At 37.8% G+C, this 18887-nt stretch overlaps 2 protein-coding genes across 22 annotated transcripts in view; one reads left to right on the top strand and one right to left on the bottom strand.

Annotated features, from left to right (window-relative positions):
- The window catches only part of Cd109 (CD109 molecule), a 228338-nt gene extending 218638 nt beyond the window's left edge, over nt 1-9700 (bottom strand). For 8 of the 13 annotated variants that reach the window (XM_058578876.1, XM_058578866.1, XM_058578872.1 and 5 more), the window contains exons 1-2: nt 8714-9324; nt 8035-8228 (exon numbers count right to left, since the gene is read on the bottom strand). Coding sequence is in view for 1 of the 13 variants with exons in the window: in XM_058578879.1 (XP_058434862.1) it covers nt 8035-8041 (7 nt within the window). In the remaining 12 variants the exon portion in view is untranslated. Of the gene's footprint in view, nt 1-8034; nt 8229-8713; nt 9326-9405 lie in introns of those variants that run through there. The other 5 variants (XM_058578882.1, XM_046443030.2, XM_058578868.1 and 2 more) reach the window with 4 other exon arrangements.
- Nucleotides 9701-9842: 142 nt separating this feature from the next.
- Slc17a5 (solute carrier family 17 member 5) overlaps nt 9843-18887 on the top strand; it is a 76814-nt gene continuing 67769 nt past the window's right edge. For 5 of the 9 annotated variants that reach the window (XM_058578885.1, XM_058578884.1, XM_046443025.2 and 2 more), the window contains exon 1: nt 9844-10049. In XM_058578885.1, coding sequence (XP_058434868.1) covers nt 9956-10049 — 94 coding nt within the window. In that variant the 5' untranslated portion in view covers nt 9844-9955. Of the gene's footprint in view, nt 10050-18887 lie in introns of all 9 variants that reach the window. The other 4 variants (XM_046443023.2, XM_046443027.2, XM_046443024.2 and 1 more) reach the window with 3 other exon arrangements.

Genomic DNA, 18887 nt, shown 5'->3' with positions numbered 1-18887 from the left:
CAAAGGACCTAAACATACATTTCTCAAAGGAAGACATATGAATGTATGAAGGGCCAGCAAGAAAATGAATAAGTGTTCTATATCAATCATCAGAGAAATGCAAATTTAAACTACAAGGAGATATCATGTCACACTTGTTAAAATGGCTACTATCAAAAAACAAAAGTTAACAGTTATTGGTAAAGATGTGGAGAAAAGGACCCCTTATACACTGTTGGTAAGAAGGTAAAGTGATACAGTCACAATGAAAGACAGTCTGGTACTTCCGCAATTAAAAATAGAACTAGCATATGACCCAGCAATTTCACTTCTATAAGTACATATCCAAAATAATTGAAATTAGGATCTTGGGGCTGGGATTGTGGCTAAGTGGTAGAGTACTCGCCTAGCATGCATGAGGTACTGGGTTCGATCCTCAGCACCACGTAGAAATAAAGATATAGTGTCCACCTAAAACTAAAAAAATAAATATTAAAAAAAAATTTTAAAAGAAAGAAATTAGGATCTTGACAATATATCTGTACTTCCATGTTCATTGTGGCATTATTCATAGTAGCCAAGATATGAAAACCCAAATGTCCATTGAAAGATGAATGAGTAAAGAAAACACAGCATATTCATACTATGAAATATTACTTGGTCTCAAAGAAGAAGGAAATCTTGCCATTTATGACAACATGGATGAACCTACAGGACACCATTTTATTTTATTTTTTTTATTTTTATGTGGTGCTGAGGATCGAACCCAGGGCCTTGCACATGCGAGATGAGCGCTCTACGGCTGAGCCATAACCCCAGCCCCCAGGACACCGTTTACTGAGATAAGTCAGGCACAGAAGAACAAATGCTGTAAAATTCTGCTTGTATGAGGTTTGTTAGCTTTCTGTCACTGTGACAAAATGCCTGAGATAATAAGCTTTTTTTAAATGTATTTTTTAGTTGTAGTTGGACACAATGCCTTTATTTTTTATTTATATGTGGTGCTGAGGATCAAATCCAGGGCCTCACATGTGCTAGGCAAGCGCTTTACCACTGAACTACAACCCCAGCCTCGGTAATAAACTTTTAAGGAGAAAATATTTTGGCTCATGGTTTCAGAGATTTCAGCCATGGTCAGTTGACCTTGTTGCTTTGGGCATATGGCAGCACAGTACATCATGGAAGGAGTACATGGGAGAGAATGTACTCATCCTCATGGTGGCTGGGATGAAAAAAGAGCGACCTGGTTCCTCATAGCTCCACTAAGGGCATATTTCTTCTACTAGATCTCACCTCCAAAATGTTCCACAACCTCCCAGTAGAAATATGGGTTGGGTACCAAGCCTTCAAACCATGCATCTCTCAGGGACAGTAATTAGGACCCAAAGTATAACATATGTTTTAAAAAATCAGATTTCTAGAAGCAGAGAAGAATAGAAGTTTCCAGGGATTGGGAGCAGGGTGAAAGGGAGAGTTGTTCAAGAGGTATAAAATTTTGGTCAGTTGGTGCAGTGGCGTATGCCTACAATCCCAGCAGCTTGGAAGGCTAAGGCAGGAAGATTGCAAATTCAAAGTTATCCTCAGCAAAAATGGAGGCACTAAGCAACTCAGTGAAACCTTGTCTCTAAATAAAATATAAAATAGGGCTGGGGATGTGACTCAGTGGTTGAGTGCCCCTGAGTTCAATCCCCAGTACCAAAAAAAATTTTTTTTTGGTCATGCAAGATGCATAAATTCTAGAGATCTGCTATGTAACATACTGTCCCTAGTTAAGAATACTGTCCTGTGCATTTAAAAAGAAAGTAAACCTCACATTAAGTGTTTTCACAAAATAAAAAGAGGCACAAGGAAACTTTTCGAGGTGGTGAACTGTGTCTATCACCTCAACTGTGGTGATGGTTTCATGGGTGCAAGGATCTGTCCAACCTCATCAAATTATATACAATAAATATGTGTAGTTTTTATATAATAATTGTGTCTCAATAGTTGTTTTAATTACATTGATTTCAGATTTTCTTTTGTTCTAAAATGATAACAATTAATTTTTGAGCCACTACACTTTTCATTAGTCAGAAAATATGAATATATATGTAGAAAAAATTTTGACCAAAAGGGATTGTCAGGAAAGGCTGACTCAACAGCACTATGACTTCACATACTACTTACCAGAATAGATTTGAACCTTAATCTTCTAATCTACCTGAGTCATTCAATTTTGTGTTGCTTTGCAGGCACTTATAGCTCATTTGTGAAGGTCATTGTTTCTCATGCTTCTTGTGTGATTCTCCCAGCTGATTTATTATCTGTTCCACTGGTATTTCACAACATTTGCAAATTTTATTTAAAACTCCCTCAAGTTGAAGAGATAAAGCTATGGTGTGTCTTCTTAAATGTTTCAGTATGTTTAAGTTTCAGATATCAGTCTCTACCAGGCTCTTATAGAGGCAGTATTATTTATGTCCTTTTTTCATTTTAATGTGGCCACTTTTATAGTTCCCCTACATCAGGTAAATGAAAGGAAATTGGCAAAGAAAATTCCATATAATTCATAAGCAACAATTGACAACCCCATTTATTATATACTTACCATCAAGATGACTTAGTGAAATTTCACTAAGTCTAAGTGAAATTTTGCAGGGCTGAGGTTGTATCTCAGTGGCAGAGCATTTGCCTAGCATGCACAAGGCCCTGCATTAGATCCCCAGCACTACAACAACAACAAAACAGTTTTTATGATGCAAAGGTAACATACAGAGTACAGAAAATTAAGGGAATTATGAAGAAGCACCATCCTATGATTTAATATAAGTAGAAGCAATAAAATCTTAATTGTAATAGTGGCTCCCACTGACCTTGGACAAATCACTTAATTCATTTGCCATCTATTAGGTCTCCTCTTTGAAAGAGTTATAATTAATACTCACATGTTTCTATGTTGCAAGAATTACCCAATTTTGAAGTTGTAAAGCAATGAGGAAATTCAAACTCAGCTGTGAAAATTATTAACATGTGATATCATATCAATGTGACAGAAAACTGTTTATATTTTCCTGTCTTATTTGTTTTTATTTTGATCACTGTCTGAGAACACCTAACCATACAGCTGCCTAAAGAAAATAGGATATGGGAAAGCACATCTGACTATCCATTTTTGAGACTTCTCCCTAAAAACATGTGGTTTCTTCCTCTGGAATACATTAATCACACAATACCTGCTCTCTAGAAAATGGAAATTAAAATATGCCTTCTAACTTTCATAACTGTTAGGAAAATATATTTCCCTTGGATAGTATTAAGAAATATTTCCTTCAAAGTACATTTCACTTTTAAACTCCCTAAAGGCAGAAACTGTATTTATATATCTTGGATGCCCCCATGGTAACCAGTACACTAACACAAAATATGGAGCTCCATAAATATTTGTTCTGTGCTTAGAGCTAGGAATGGAAGATAAAAAGACAAGATTCCTACTCTCAAGGAATGACTCCTTATTAAACTATCTTAGATAACTAACACAATGTGCTACAATAAAGGTATTGCAACACACATAAGAGCAGAGTAAGGGAGAGATTATCAAGGAATCATTTGAAGGCAACATTAGACTCAAGGACAAATTAGAATTCACCATAAGCCAAGGCTTCAAATAGGTGGAGGGAACAAGATAAAGAGGACATGATATGTATAAGATTCAATGAGTAAAACAAAGCATAGAGTACAGAGAAGGTGGCAGATATGGTGGAAGATGGGATTGAAAACATAAACTGGGGCAGATGGCAAAGGCCTCATATTCTATACCAAAGAATTTGGATTTTATTCTCTAAAAAATGGGCCTCCAAAGTAGGGTGCCCTCATCCAAGAACATCTGCAAAATGATCCCAGGAAAAATCAGAACTTGTGTTTATTTCTATATTTTAATTTTGATTACCTTAGGGTGTGTGTGCATATAAAGAAATAAACACATGTTGGGTGTATCTTAAAATTTTTACTGATGGAACTGAAATCAATTTCCATGCATGTATGAGTTTGTCAGGATGAATCCAACCACTCCATATAACTACTAAGCTCTAAAATAAAATAAAAAACAAACTTTTATTGATGGGAGAAACAACCATAAAATTTGAATACCTAAACAATGAACCACTACATTAAAGAAATTTTTAAAAGAGACAATAGTACCCTACCCACATTACTAAGAGAGCATTTTCACAGGAAAAAGTATTGCAAAATGAATATACTAGAGTGGAGGGAAATCTTAGACTTACTGGAAAGTTACTTATCAAGATATCTTTTAAAAATATTTTTAACATTCCACCTTAAATAATTACATTAGGTCATTGTTTTAGTTAAGCTGACATGTGTGGTACTTAAAGTTTTAGTGTGTCTCTTTTGCATAAATCTATTTTCTGAGTAAATATTCTGAGGATTTTGTTTTCTTTTATTAACACTTCCATAAAAGTTGCAATATCTGGTGCAGTGGCACCTGCCTGCAATTCCAGAAACTAGGTAACCTAAGGCAGGAGGATTTCAAGTTTGAGGCTAGTCTCAGCAATTTGGCAAGGTCCTGTCTCAAAATTTAAAAGTAAAAATGGGCAGGAAAGTGAAATTATGGCATTTGCTAGTAAATGGATGAAACTGGAGATTATCATTTTAAAGGAAAAGCTGGGATTAAAAAAAAAAAAATTTTTTTCTTTCTTTCTTTTTTTTTTTTTTTGGTGGTGCTAGGGATTGAATCCAGGCTTTGTACATGTGAGACGAGCACTCTACCAACTGAGCTACATCCCTAGCACAAAAGGAATGATTTTTATAAGACAACATTGGTCATCAAAACATTCCTTTACCAACTTTATCACTTCTAAATTAATGGTTAGAGTATTTGTCCTCCATTCAACTTTCTACTCCCCATATGTTCCTGTTTACTTGAAATTCTCATATTAGGCTATCCAAGGCCAACATGATGAGATCCTGTGAAATATAACAAGCACAGTGAAAGGAGAACCAGGGCTGGGGTTGTGGCTCAGAGGTAGAGCACTCGCCTACCATGCATGAGGCACTGGGTTCGATCCTCAGCACCACATAAAAATAAAATAAAGATATTGTGTCCATATATATATATACATATATATATATATATATATATATATATATATATATATATATAAAAGGAGAACCAGTGTTAGGAACTGCTCAGGTACAAAAATGAATAATATTTGGTCCCAGCTCCTAGGCAACCTACAGTCATAAAAGGGAACTCAACAGTTATATAACCAACCACCAACTCCATACTTCCACATGTAATATAGTATGTGTCTTAAAAGAAATACAATGAAAATCAAATAGGTGTTCCTTAGATGTGTAAGCTAATTTTTTAAAGCAAATTTGGCCAAAATAAAATGCTAACTGCTAATTTATTGAGACTTACTACCCACCAGGTACTGTAATTTACATGCATCATCTTATTTAAATATTTAATCCTTAAAATAACCCTTGAGCTTTATATCACATTATTTTTTTTTCTTTCATAAATCATTTTATTATTATAATTGCTATTTTACTTAAAATTTTTGGCAACATTAATAAAATAATAAATTCCATCTGCAAGAACAAGCAAGCAAAATAGACAAGGAAATTCATACAATAATAATAATAAAATAGTAATCTGGACAGATATTAAATATATTTGTAAACAAAACAAAGTGACATTGCCTTAAAAAATATAAAGCTATCAATATAAAAACTGAGAAAGCTCCCTTTGACTCAATTCACTATATTAATTTTCTTTTGGTTGCAGGCACAGAAATTGACTCAAGCTAGCTCAATTCTAAAAGAGAAGCAAAGCCCTTAATGATTCCTTCCAGCTTTTTTGTGAAAATCTAGGAAATTTAACTAGATTAGAGAGGGAAGAAAATAGTGGGGGAGGGAGGTAAAGTGTATATCACATTATTTTAAAGAGGAAACTGAAGAAAGCAGGTAGAGACTTTTGAATTAGGTACCCTGCCCAAAAGATGTTCCTTTCCCAATGAAGAACAGAATTTGGAGGGTAGAGAAGAGGCAGGGAGAATAAGCTCCCACACAGTATCCATCTGTGTTGTCCAGTATGGCAGCCTGAGCCACAGTGGGGCTACTGAGTACATGGAATGTTGCTGGTCCTAATGGAGATGTGCTGTAAGTATAAAACATTCACGGGGTTTCAAAGATTTAATACCAAAAAAGAGCATTTTTCAATAAGTTTATATTGGTTAGATGTTGAATTGATAATTTTTGGATATAATGGATTAAACAGTGTAGGTTATTAAATTAATGTCACTTTTTTTGTTTTTATACTTTTTAATGTGGCTACTAGAAATTTTTAAATTACATATGTGGTTTGCATTATACTTTACTGAATAGTGGTTGTCTAGAGTACTAGCAAAGGAAGGAATTACCAATCAAAAAATAAATAATATTAACATAACAACAATCTTATATGGTGATATGAAATCAGGAAGTAAATGCCAGATTTTAAGGAAGAAAAAGATGTCATCTTATACTTTTTAAAAACTCCTCTTGGGAGCTGGGGTTGTGGCTTGCTTGCCTAGCACACATGAGGCACTGGGTTCGATTCTCAGCACCACATAAAAATAAAATAATGGTATTGTGTCCACCTATAACTAAAATAAATAAATAAACATTAAAAAATAAAAACTCCTCTTGGGATAATCATTTTTTTTTAAAAATGCAATAACAAAAGTATCTTCTCTGGGCCTAAAATCATGACACCTCAGTAGAAAGAAGAAAACCCAGTTCCTAGATCTTGATTTCTAATATCATTCTCCTTGGAGAAATGGCAAGAGCAAAGAACATACAAGTGAACCTGGAACATTTCATTGTACCAGAAAGTGAGATATTGCTCAGAAAACATTACAAGGGGAGCATTTAAAAGAAACACTAAAAGAGAGGGGCCAATAGAAAAAGCTCCCAGTTGCCAAAACTGAAACAAGTTGATTTACAAAATAAAAGAACATAGTGGCAAATTACAATCCAAAGTATAAAATAATAAGAACTCTGTTAGTATAAATGACTGAATAAGTAAATAAATAGGGGGGAATAGCCAAATCTCACATACAAAATAATTTTGCCTCTGAAAGTGGTAGAGCATAACTGCCCCCCACACACACTTTAAGTGTAGGCAGTACATACTGACTTCCCTCCAAAGAGAAAGGTTATGCAAAGGGGTGGGGGGGTTAAAACAGTAATTTTGTGGTGGAAAAACCTGACGAACACTAAGTCAAGCATGTAATGAAGCTTAACATCGTCAGCGATAATTATCAGTGATAAATTGTGCTGCCAGCACATTCCCTTGAAATTATAGGATGAGAATGGCACTTTGCCTCTCTGGTCTTTCTCTAAACAATCCCATATCCACAGTTTAATTATAAGAAACTAAAATTGAGAGACTTTCTATAAAGCTTACCAGTACTCTACAAAACTGTCAAGGTCAGCAAAAACAAGGAAAATCTGAGAAACTGTCACAGCTAAAAGAAGCCTAAGGAGACACAATGACTATATGTAACAGCAGCCTACTTGGGATCCTGGAAGGGGGGGGGACGTAAAATCTAAAGAAATCTAAAAAAAAGTATGAACTTCAGTTAATTATATATATCAATATTGGTTCATTAGTTGTTATAAATATATCATACTAACATACTTACATAAGATCTTGACAACAGGTCAAATTAGGTAAAAGATGGAGAACTCACTGCTATCTTCACAACTTTTCAGTAAGCTTAGGTAGTAACTTATTTTTTAAAATAAAAGGTATATTAAAAAGAAGGAGGAAGAGGACGAGGAGGAGGAGGAGGAAAGAAAGAAAAAAAGCAAGGCCCTCCTCTAGTTTAAAACCTTTCAAGACTATTAGAATCTATTCCCTGGCCCAAAATCTTTACAACCTTGCTATTGACCTGGAAGCTTGTTAGCAATATGAAATCTCAGGCCCATCCCAGATATACTGGGGTTCTCAGAGAAACAGAACCAATAAGAGAGAGAAAAAGAGAAGATATGTATAAAGTAGAGACTCACCCAGCATAGGCCTGGAGGATCTATACCCAGAGAGAAATTGTACAGAAGCCTGGAGGTTCAAGGAGACTGATGGTGCAGATGAAATCTGAAGAGAGGGCCAAACCTTGTAGAGCAGGCCTGTAGCCCCAGCTAGTCCAGAACATGAGGCAGGAGGATCACATCTTGAAGGCCAGCCTCAGCAACTTAATGAGACCCTAATTCAAAATAAAAAAATAAGGACTGGAGATGTAGCTAGAGACCCCCTGGGTTCAATCCCCAATACCATAAAAAAAAAAAAAGAAAGAAATATGAAATAGTCTTCTGGAGGATTTCCTTTGCTTGGGGTAGGGAGACAGAGAGTGACACTGTTCTAGTTAGCCTTCAACTGATTGAGGCCCACCCACATTATGGAGGGCAACAAGTTTCACCAATTTAAATGTTAACTTCATCCAAAAACAGCCCCCAATTTGACACATAAAATAAACATCACACCAGACCTGCTGAATCTGAAGCTATATTAAAAGGATCCACCAAGTGATTATATGCATACTCAAATAAGAGTGTCATCTCAACAACCCAATTTGAAATCTACGTGGTTATTTCTGTCACTCAGAAATAAGGTCTAATTTGTTATCCTAACTTGAAAACTGGCCTAGAATTTACTAATCTGGAAATTAGGGATGCCTTCAAAAATCCTCACCCTCTTCTCTGGATAAAGGAGCTTCGTCTTTGTTCCCATGTAGACCTCACCAATCCTTTCCCCTCGTTTACTGAATTATTGGTTTGTGAGTCTTCCGGATTTGCCCTGAACACTTCGAGGGCATTGACACATCTTATTTTCCCGTCTATCTCCACAAAGATAGTCTCTATTACCCAGGAAAATTGTTGAACTGAAGCCTATGGCTAGAACAGCGGCTCCAGGTCTGTCCAGCCTAGGCAAGCATTTTCCTAGTTTCCTCTTTCCTAGTTTCCTCTTACTGTTGAGTCAGTAACTACAACAATCTCTCTGAATTAGAAGTGCGAAGAAAAAACACACGCAGAGAGATGCATCAGAAGAGTTGATACCTTGAACCATATGAAATTGTTTATATTGGGTTATTTTTTCTATAAAATCGGCAGTCTCTTGGCACACGCAGGTAATCCCTGGCGGCCCTGTCCTGGGAGGGTGAAGCAGAAGGCTCAAAAGTTCAAAGCCAGCCTCAGCGATTTAACAAGATCCTCTCAAAACAAAACATTAAAAAGGGGCTGGGGATGTGGGGATGTGCCTCATTAGTTAAGAGCCCCTGGGTTCAACCCCTGGTACTTCACCCGAGCCCCCCCCCCCAAAAAAAAAAAAAAAAAACCTGGCAACCCTATTGAACTTTAATATATTTCCATTTGCTGCTTCGTCACCTCAAAAGCAATTTAGGGACCGTATGCTGTCACGGGGTAGACAGTACAAAGGTTGCCAACTGTCATGACAACTGTACACACCACCTCGACTTAAGTCCTCCCCTTAATTAGGCACGCTTAAAGTCCCCGCAGGCGACTGCAGATTTCCACTTATCCTCGCTCTGGAAGGGCCGCACGGGAGCTTTACGGGAGGTCTCCTGTAGGGACACGTTCTCAACAGCACTGGCCACCTAGCACGCGCAAAGCCGTAGGAGCTGTGCATCTCTAAACCGACCTCCTCCCCCACCCCGGCGGAAGTCCCGGAACTCAGCCTTCCCCGCCCAACCTACGCCAGGGTTGCCCAAACCTAAGATGGCGACAGGAAGGAACCGGCGCGGCTGCCTCTGGGCGGGGCAGCGGTGACACTACGTGGCCAGGAGGTGGTGCCAGGATGGGGGCGGTACCAGAGTCCACGCCACCGCCCCGGCCCGCCCAGCCACCGCAGCCGGGGGCTTCGGCTGTCGGGTTGCAGAGCTCCTCTCCTCAGAGCAGCCAGCTCCCTGTAGGCATCATGAGGTCCTCGGTTCGAGGTCCGGTGGTGAACGATGGCGAGGACAGCACCGACAGCACCCCGCTCCTTCAGGGCGCCCGGCAGGCCGAAGCCGGTGAGCAGCCGGGTCGTCTACGGGCTCTAGGCCCGCAACATTCCCGGGGCGGGCGGTGGTACTGGGGCAGAAGTGGCCAAGGGTACTGGCACCCCCGCCGTCTGGTCCAGAGTTGACAGGCGCCGAGGGGACATGAAGAGAGAAAGCCCATTCAGGCCCCTCTTAGCCCCGCCTGTCCCAGTGCCCGGAAGCCTCTCCGACGCCCGAGGGTCTGACGGGCTGGCGGGAACGGCTGTGCCGGGCTCGAGCTTGGCCTCCGCTAGTGCCTCTCGGCGGGGCTGGAGCGGGGAGCGGCTCTGCGCGGCAGGTGCTTGAGCTGCTGACTGTTTTCAGTAGTGCAGAGCCGGGAACCCGGTGAAAAACCCAACTTGGGGAGCGCCTTCAAATCAATGGGCAAGGGCCAGACGGAGGGTGAACTGAGGGCCCTGGGGTTTCATCCCCGGCACAAAAAGAAGAAAGGGCGAAGTGGGGGAGAAACTTGCAAATCGGTGAGCAAATGGCCAGGCTGATTCGTCTCCTGCCTTGTGACCTCCTGGTTTCCACAGCTGCGTATCAGCCTGCAAGTTGGGCAGGGAGAGGAGACAAAAGGATAGGAGATATAATATTTCTGAGTATGCAGAGAGCAAGTGTTGCATAATCCAACAAAAATATCTTGATATTGTGCTGTAAGAGACTAAAAATATTGCAGACATTTCAATTTTCTTCCCTTCTTGCAGTCTACAATTTAAGTTAGGAAACAGTTTGGTTGTCCTCAAGATAAGCTATCTACAGAGCTGTAAGATAATTTGCCAGAGATCTTGCAACAAATCGAAAAGGAGGTATTTCAAAAAGCATGGTCTCTGAATTTAGGAAAATAGCAATATTTTGCTATTTTCCACTTTTATAATGTAGCTTCTTAAGAAGTAATGAAAACTAAAAAAAAGATAAGTTTGCATGCGTTCTGTAGTTTCAAAGATTCAAAGTATTAGAGTAGAATTGGAAATCTGACTTTTGTTGACCAAGCATATTGTTCTTTTTATTTGTTTTTAACATTACCAGATGGTGGCAGTAGAGGTGGCAACATTGTAGCTCCGTCCTGCATCTTGGAGCTTATTTTAGTCAATGCTAAGTGTAAATAACTGTACCAAAGTAGTATTTTACCTGAAAGTTGTATTTAATTCCATAAACTGATCTTTTCCCTTGGCTTATAACATTATAATTATATAATCTTCCTCTATAAAATAATCTCATAGAAATGCAGAAACAAATGACTATTTAATATACTACTGTATTCTGCTGTAATTGGAATATATGTGTGTATGTACATACATATATACATATATGAAAATTTAGCTCAAATGTCAACCATCTTTATTATTCAGGAAAATGCAAATTCAAACCTCAATGCTTAATAAAATAGATAAAATTCAAAGGTTGGGAGCCTGGCACAGTGTTGCAAGCCTGTAGTCCCAGCAGTGAGGACAGGATGATTGCAGGTATGAGGCCAGCCTGGGTTATTTAGTGAGAACCTGTTTCAAAAAATAAGCAGTACTAGCTAGGTGCAGTGGCACAGGCCTGTAATCCTAGCAGCTTGGGAGGCTGAGACAGGAGGATGGAGAGACAGGAGGATTGAGAGTTCAAAGCCAGCCTCAGCAAAAGCAAGGCACTAAGCAACTCAGTGAAACCCTGTCTCTAAATAAAATACAAAATAGGGTTAGGGATGTGGCTCAGTGGTTGAGTGCCCCTGATTTCAATCTCCAGTACTCCCCCCCCCAAAAAAAATTAAGCAGTATTGGGAATATAGCTCAGTGGTAGAGTACCCCTAAATTCAATCCCTAGGTAGATAGAGAGATAGGAATACCAGATATTGGCAGAGATGTGGAATAACTAGAACTCTTGCACATTCCTAGTAACTGTGTAAAATAGTACAACTACTTTGGGAAATCTTAAATTTTTATATTACCACATGACCACATAATGTATATACCTGTGATATATGTACATTTTTATTCAAAAAATAGTCAAAAACTGGAAATAGATGAGTTTAGTGGATGAATATACAAACTATGTACGAAAAGGGACAAAATATTGGTGTATGTAACATATGGGTAAATCTCAAAAACATGCTGAGCAAAATAAACCACCATATTAATATATGATCCCATCAATATGAAGTTCTAGGACTAGCAAAGGTAATATATAAAGCAGATTAGTGGTTGGCTAGAGACTCAGGCAGAAGAAAATTGACTTCAGAGAGGCATTAAGGTACTTTTTGAGGTAATAAAGTTCTACATCTTGATCTTAATTGGGTTGGACAGATGTATACATTTATCACATAAATTAGACTTTGATAAAACTGATCAGAAAAAGATTAGCTCCTGTTGTCACTTTTCAGAACATCCCTCACTTGACTCATAGGTTGAATATATAGTTCTTAATGTATATACGCTCTGTTCTTCCTGACTTCAGGTGACTCCCTTCATTACACCATTTCCATTTTTATTTCTATTTTTTTTTTTAACTTACCCTCTGGAAAACACATGAAGTAGAAGTAGTAGCAACACACACAAAGTATTACTTAGTCATAAAAAAGAATCACTTTATGATGTTTGCCAGCAAATGGATGGATGTGGAGACTATCATGCTAAGTGAATAAGCCAATCCCCAAAATCCAAACACCAAATATTCTGATATTCCGATGCTAACACACAACAGGGGTGGGGGCAGGGAAGAATAGAAATTCAGTGAATTAGGCAAAGAGGAACAAAGGGATGGGAATAGGAAAGACAGAATGAATTAGATATAACTTTCTTATGTTCATATATGAATACACCACCAGTGGAACTCCATGTCATGTACAATCACAAGAATGGGATCCTAATTAGAATAAGTTATAATCCATGTATGTATAATATGTCAAAATACACTCTATATTCACATATATCTAAAAAGAACAAGGAAAAAATAATAGCAACACATTATTTTTGCTATTTAAAATATGATAAAGGGCCAGGAGTGGTTTGGAATACCTGTAATCCAAGCTACTTGGGAGGCTGAAGGAGGAGGATTCCAAGTTTGAGGCCAGCCTTGAAAACTTAGTGAGACACTGTTTCAAAATAAAAATAAAAATGCTGGAGAGGTAGTTTGGGGTAAAGTGTCCCTAGGTTCAATTCCAAGTACTGGGGGGGAAAAAAAAAAAAAAAAAAAAAATATATATATATATATATATATATATATATATATGTATGTATATACATATATATATACACACACACACATATGTGATTTAAAATAATATATATGATAAAGGTTTTATAGAGGTGTCCTATATAGTTAGACCTACGATGGTTGCATCTGTACTGAACATGTATAGACTTTTTTCCCTGTCATCATTCCCTATGCAATACCATATAACAACTATTTGCATTTTGTGCAATCTAGAAATTATTTTAAATTCTACGAGAGGATGCGTGTAGTTATCTGCAAGATCACCATCTTTTATAAATGACTTGAGCATCTGCAGAGTTTGGTACCCTTTGGGATTTTGGAGCCAATCCCCTATGGATGCCAAAGGACCCTGCGTTTTTTTGTTTTGCTCCTGGCACAAGCGCCCTCCCCACTGTGAAATCTTTCTCCAAATAAATACTAAGACATCCTTAAATTTTTTACTAGCCTCTCTTACCAATAGTACCTCTTTATTCATCAGAACCCTGGCTTTAGCTAGCACATTGGCACACACTTATAGTCCTAGCTATTTTGGAGACTGAGATGAACCTGGACAACATTGAGAACCCCATCTCAGGGCCAGACTGTGGCTCAGTGGTAGAATGCTCACCTAGCACGTGGGAGGCCCTGGGTTCAATCCCTGGCACCACAAGGAAAGAAAATGAAGTCCTAGTGATAACCCCATCTCAAAAAAGAAGTAGAAGCCTGGCTTTTAGGGGATCTACCATCTGTTCCCCACTGATCTTTCAAGAGGTGGTTTTTTTTCATGTTCATACTAATTGATAGAGTTGAGGACTCCTTGTTCCACAATGATGCTTCCAGACAATTACCCCCAACCCCAATGCTTTGGGGCTAAACCACCTTTCCATTATATCGATGCTATCATCTACCCTCCTGCCACATTTTGCTTCATTCACCACAGACTTTGCCACCTGACTCTCATCCATCTCCACACTCTATAGTTTCTGCCATTATCCTTATTGACTTCCTATCCAACTCCATGTCCCTCAGTTCTCTGTGCTCCTGTATGTCTTATGACTTTTTCCCTCCTCTGGTCATCTTATACCATGTCATCTCCCACAACTACTTTGACCACAGCTAGACATCCTTCCTACTTGCCTGTGTAACCACCCTACTTTGACTACTGTCTAATTTCCTCTGGACCTTCTTTTTCTTTTTTCTTTTTTTTTTTTTTTTTTTTTTTGAGACAGGGTCACACTAAGTTACTAAGGCTAGCCTTGAAGTTGTGATCCTCCTCCCTCAGCCTCCCCAGTGACATTCTTTTTTTTTTTAATGGTAAAGTTCACCCATATAGGGGCTGAGGTTGTAGTGAGTGGTAGAGCACTTGCGTAGCATGTGTGAGACACTGAGTTCGATCCTCAATACCATATAAAAAATAAATAAATGTATTGTGTCCATCTATAACAAAAAAAATGTTTTAAAGTTCACACATATGCCCATATACAATAAGAAGAGAAGTGTATAATGAACCCCCACATAACCAATACTTCATGACCAATCTTGTTTCACTTATTTTTAACTTCATACATGATTTTTTTGAAGCAAATTCCAGATATCATGTCATTTTAAGAGTAAACATTTCCATATATATCCCTAAAAGATGATACTTTTTAACATAATTTCAGTATCATTATCACAATAAATAAAAATAATTCCTACTCAGTGCTCATATTTGTCATAATTTTGTAGTTTATTCAAATCAAGATCCTAATAATGTCCATCCCTTCCAAATGATTGAAATGTTTCTTATATCTTTTTCATCCTTAGGTGTTCCTTGCCCCATTTCTTTCTTGCAGTTTATATCCCTGTGTGATCATTTAACATATTCTTTTGCACTCCGCATGTTTACTATAAATTGGTAATTAGTGGATATAGAGATTTGATCAGATTATGACTTCTGTCTGCCTTATCTACTGTCAAAAGGTCTTCATAGGTAGAATTGTGTACTACTATCAGGAGACTCCACTCCACTTTTCAGCCACAAAAAAAACATCTGTATGCTAGTTCTAACAGATGATGGTCTAGGTACTGGAGATGAACAAAACAGAGCAAAAGTTCCTGCCCTCACAGAAATGTTATACTCCTAAACTATTAGCCTTCTCCATTTTACCTTCTTTTGGAGTTAGAATCATGTTCCGACATTTTATTTTCTTGCCAGTACTCTAAACTCTCTTGTCCTCTGCTTAGTCATCACATCTGAGTGCCAACTGTCTGCTCTCTTAGCATCTACTCCTGAGGACAGACATGCAATGCTTAAAGTTACATACTAGGGCAGATTGCTTTTACCAGTTCTGTATAAGAGTCCATCCATTGGGCAGTCCTGTCTGTTCATCTCTTATCCCACAAATCCTAATTTCTCACAAATGATTCCTAACATATGACTTCAATTTCTAATATCTAGAAAAACAATATTATCAACAATTCATTTACCAGAGGGATACTATGTACTAAGCAGTACCCTAAGTGTTTTATACATACTACTTCAGCCAATTGTTATATTAACCCTAATACATACGAAACAGTCTTGTGCCAAGCACATAGTAAGTTCTCAATAAATATTAGTTATTACATTATTAAACTCAATACCTGCTATCATCCCCCTCAATAGTATTAGTGTTCTCTCTCTCTCTCTCTCTCTCTCTCTCTCTCTCTCTCTCTCTCTCTCTCTCATACTGGGAATTGAACCTAGAGTGCTTTACCATGAAGCTGTATCCCCAGCCCTTTTGAGACAGGGTCTTACTAGTTTAGGGGCCTTGCTAAATTGCTGAGGCTAGCCTCAAAATTGCAATTCTGCCTCCGCCTCCCAATTTGCTGGAATTATAGACGTGCATCACCATAACTGGTTACAGACGTGCATCACCATAACTGATGTTAGTTCTTAGAGTTGCTACAGTCCCTTGTCCAGTAGCCTCAGATCATTTAGAATTTCCTATTCTCCCTGTGCTTGCCTTTCTCATTTCCATACTTCTGAGAATGTTGCTGCCTTTGGGTTGCTCTCTCTCCTCTGGTTCATTAAGGAAGACTCAGTCAAATATTGTTTCTTTGAATGACCTTCCCTGACCAGCCCCGACCCCAGGCAGACAGATGGGCCTCCTTTTCCCTTGTTACACTTATGTGCATAGCACTTTATTTTATTTGTATAACTTTCTCTGAGGCAAAAAAAGAAAGAACTCACTTTTACTGAGGATATACTATAATGGTGGTTTTTCATATAATCCTCATGTACTCCAGTGAGGTGAATGTTGGTCTCTTCATTTTAGAGCTGAGAAACCTGAGAATTAAAACTATTAATAACTTCTACCAAACCACTCAGCCAGTGAAAATCAGAACTGAAATTCATTCCCAGGTCTGCTTCATTCTAAATTAACCTATGTTCTTTCCCTTACACCCACTCTACATTCCTAAGTTTAAAGCACATTTTAGAAGCTCATGTTTATTTTGATGGTTTCTTTGTTCGTTATGCAAGCATTATTTTGCTTTGAACTTGATTTCAGTGTGGTCGTTGCTCCATGGATGTCCTTTTTCATGCAGCCTTTCTTCTGTTGGATCAACTTCAGAGGTTATCTAAATTCATTGGCATGTTTTGTCCTACCACTATATTTTCTTTTTGTTTTGACTAAATAGATTTATAATCACAACAATTTTTATAAAGCAACCATGTAGTTTTAATTCCTAAAAATTTCATAGTTATATATTTTGTGGCATCTTTGTAGGCTCTATTTTTCTGACTAGCCCCAAAATATAAAGTTGCCTGACCCATAACTTTTAGATCAGATTTTGAGTCAGTATTATGGTTTAGATATGAGGTATCCCCTAAAAGCTCTTTCGTGAGACAATGCAAGAAGGTTCAGAGGTAAAATGATCAGATTATGAAAGGTGTGATCTAATTGTTGGATTAACCCAACAGATATGGATTAACTGAGTAGTAACAGTAAACTGATGGGGTATAGCTGAAGGAAGTAGGTCACAGAAGGTATGCCTTTGGAGTTTATATTTTATCCCTGGTAATCAGGGCTCAATCTCTTTGCTTCATGGTTGCCATGTTAAGAGCTGCTTTCCCTTCACTTACTCTCATCATGATGTTCTGCCTTACTTCAGGCATTGAGCTATGAAGTCAGCCAACTGTGGACTGAACCTCTGAAACTGTGAGCCAAAATAAACTTTTCCTCCTTTAAATTATTCTTATCAGGTTTTGGTCACAGTGACCAAAGGATAACTAAAACAGTAATGCCACTAGTCATTTAAAATCACTTTACTCACCTTTCTTTCACTTCCCAAGCTTCTACCCCTAAAACTTCCTCACATGATAAGGAAAATCATAGTCCAAATCAAACATCACTTGAGGAAAAACTAATGACAAACAGTAAAATAAGGTAACAGCAAATAAGGATAGAACAAAATAATGACATTACAAGCAAGAGTAGCATAAAATAAAGTTGTTTAGAGTAAGAATTCCTGATAAATTCATTCTTCCCTTTTACTTTCTCCCACATCTAGCATTTTGGCAAGACTTTAACCACACCTCAGATCTGCCCATTTCTCTACATTGCCTCAGCTTTCATCACAGGTTAAGCTGTCCTCATCTCAACCTGGAAAGCTGCAATAACAGTCCCTGAGTCTACATCCCCCACACCCATTCACATTTCTTCCCTTAACAATCTTCACACAGCAGCCAGATAAGCTCTTAAACCAAAACTCACATCCTGTCATTCTGCTGATGTAATGAACTTTTAAAATAGAGACCATGATGAAACAGACATAGCACATGAATCCAGATTTTTCTTGCTCAAAATTATTTAAAGTAATGTGTTTTTATTGCCCATATTTGATGAGATCACAATTCTTCCATCCAGACTTTCATGTAATATTGCCCAACAAAGTGATGATAAAGTATTCTGTTATAGAATATAACTGACAGCATCCAAACTGTCCTTAACTGGAAAGGTACCACTTGATTGGAACAGAGAGCAAATTTGTATAAATTCATGTAACAGTGACAGCATAAATTGAGCCTTAGAAACGTAGTTCTCACAGATCTAGATCTAACTATGGTAGTAGCACTATAATTCTAATAGCTATACCCCTAAAAAAAGGATTTAAGAGTATCAAACGACAAGTTTTCTGTTAACTTGAACAAAGAAAAAAATTGGTCATAGTTAAGTGTATGAAGGCTTATAGAAAAGTGAGTGGAATCATAATGTATTAATATATACCCACCCACGTAGGGATGGGAATGTAGTTCAGTTATAGAGTGCTTGTCTAGCAAGCATGAGACCCTACATTCAATTCCCAGTACCTATCTAGTTGTATAATTGTGCCATATTCATTAATGTTTCAGTCTGAAACAATCATTCTGAATCAATACCAAGACCTTTATACAATATATTTTTATATGAGGTCAGGTCAATGAAAACAAGAGGATTCCTGAGTAAGGGGAAAACATACATACACACACACACACACACACACACACACACAGATGTTAATGCATCAATACCAAATAAAAGAACACATTTTCATATATACATATATAATTTAATTTGTATAGCCTAATGAAATCAGTGTTTATATCTTTGTTGCTGGAGATCAAACCCAGAATCTTATGCATGCTAG

This window comes from Marmota monax, unplaced genomic scaffold, assembly GCF_021218885.2.
Source record: "Marmota monax isolate L192 unplaced genomic scaffold, Marmota_monax_Labrador192_F-V1.1 WCK01_AAM20220418_F8-fsc00091, whole genome shotgun sequence".
NCBI lineage: Eukaryota > Metazoa > Chordata > Mammalia > Rodentia > Sciuridae > Marmota > Marmota monax.
This window is presented reverse-complemented; position numbering and strand designations above follow the sequence as displayed.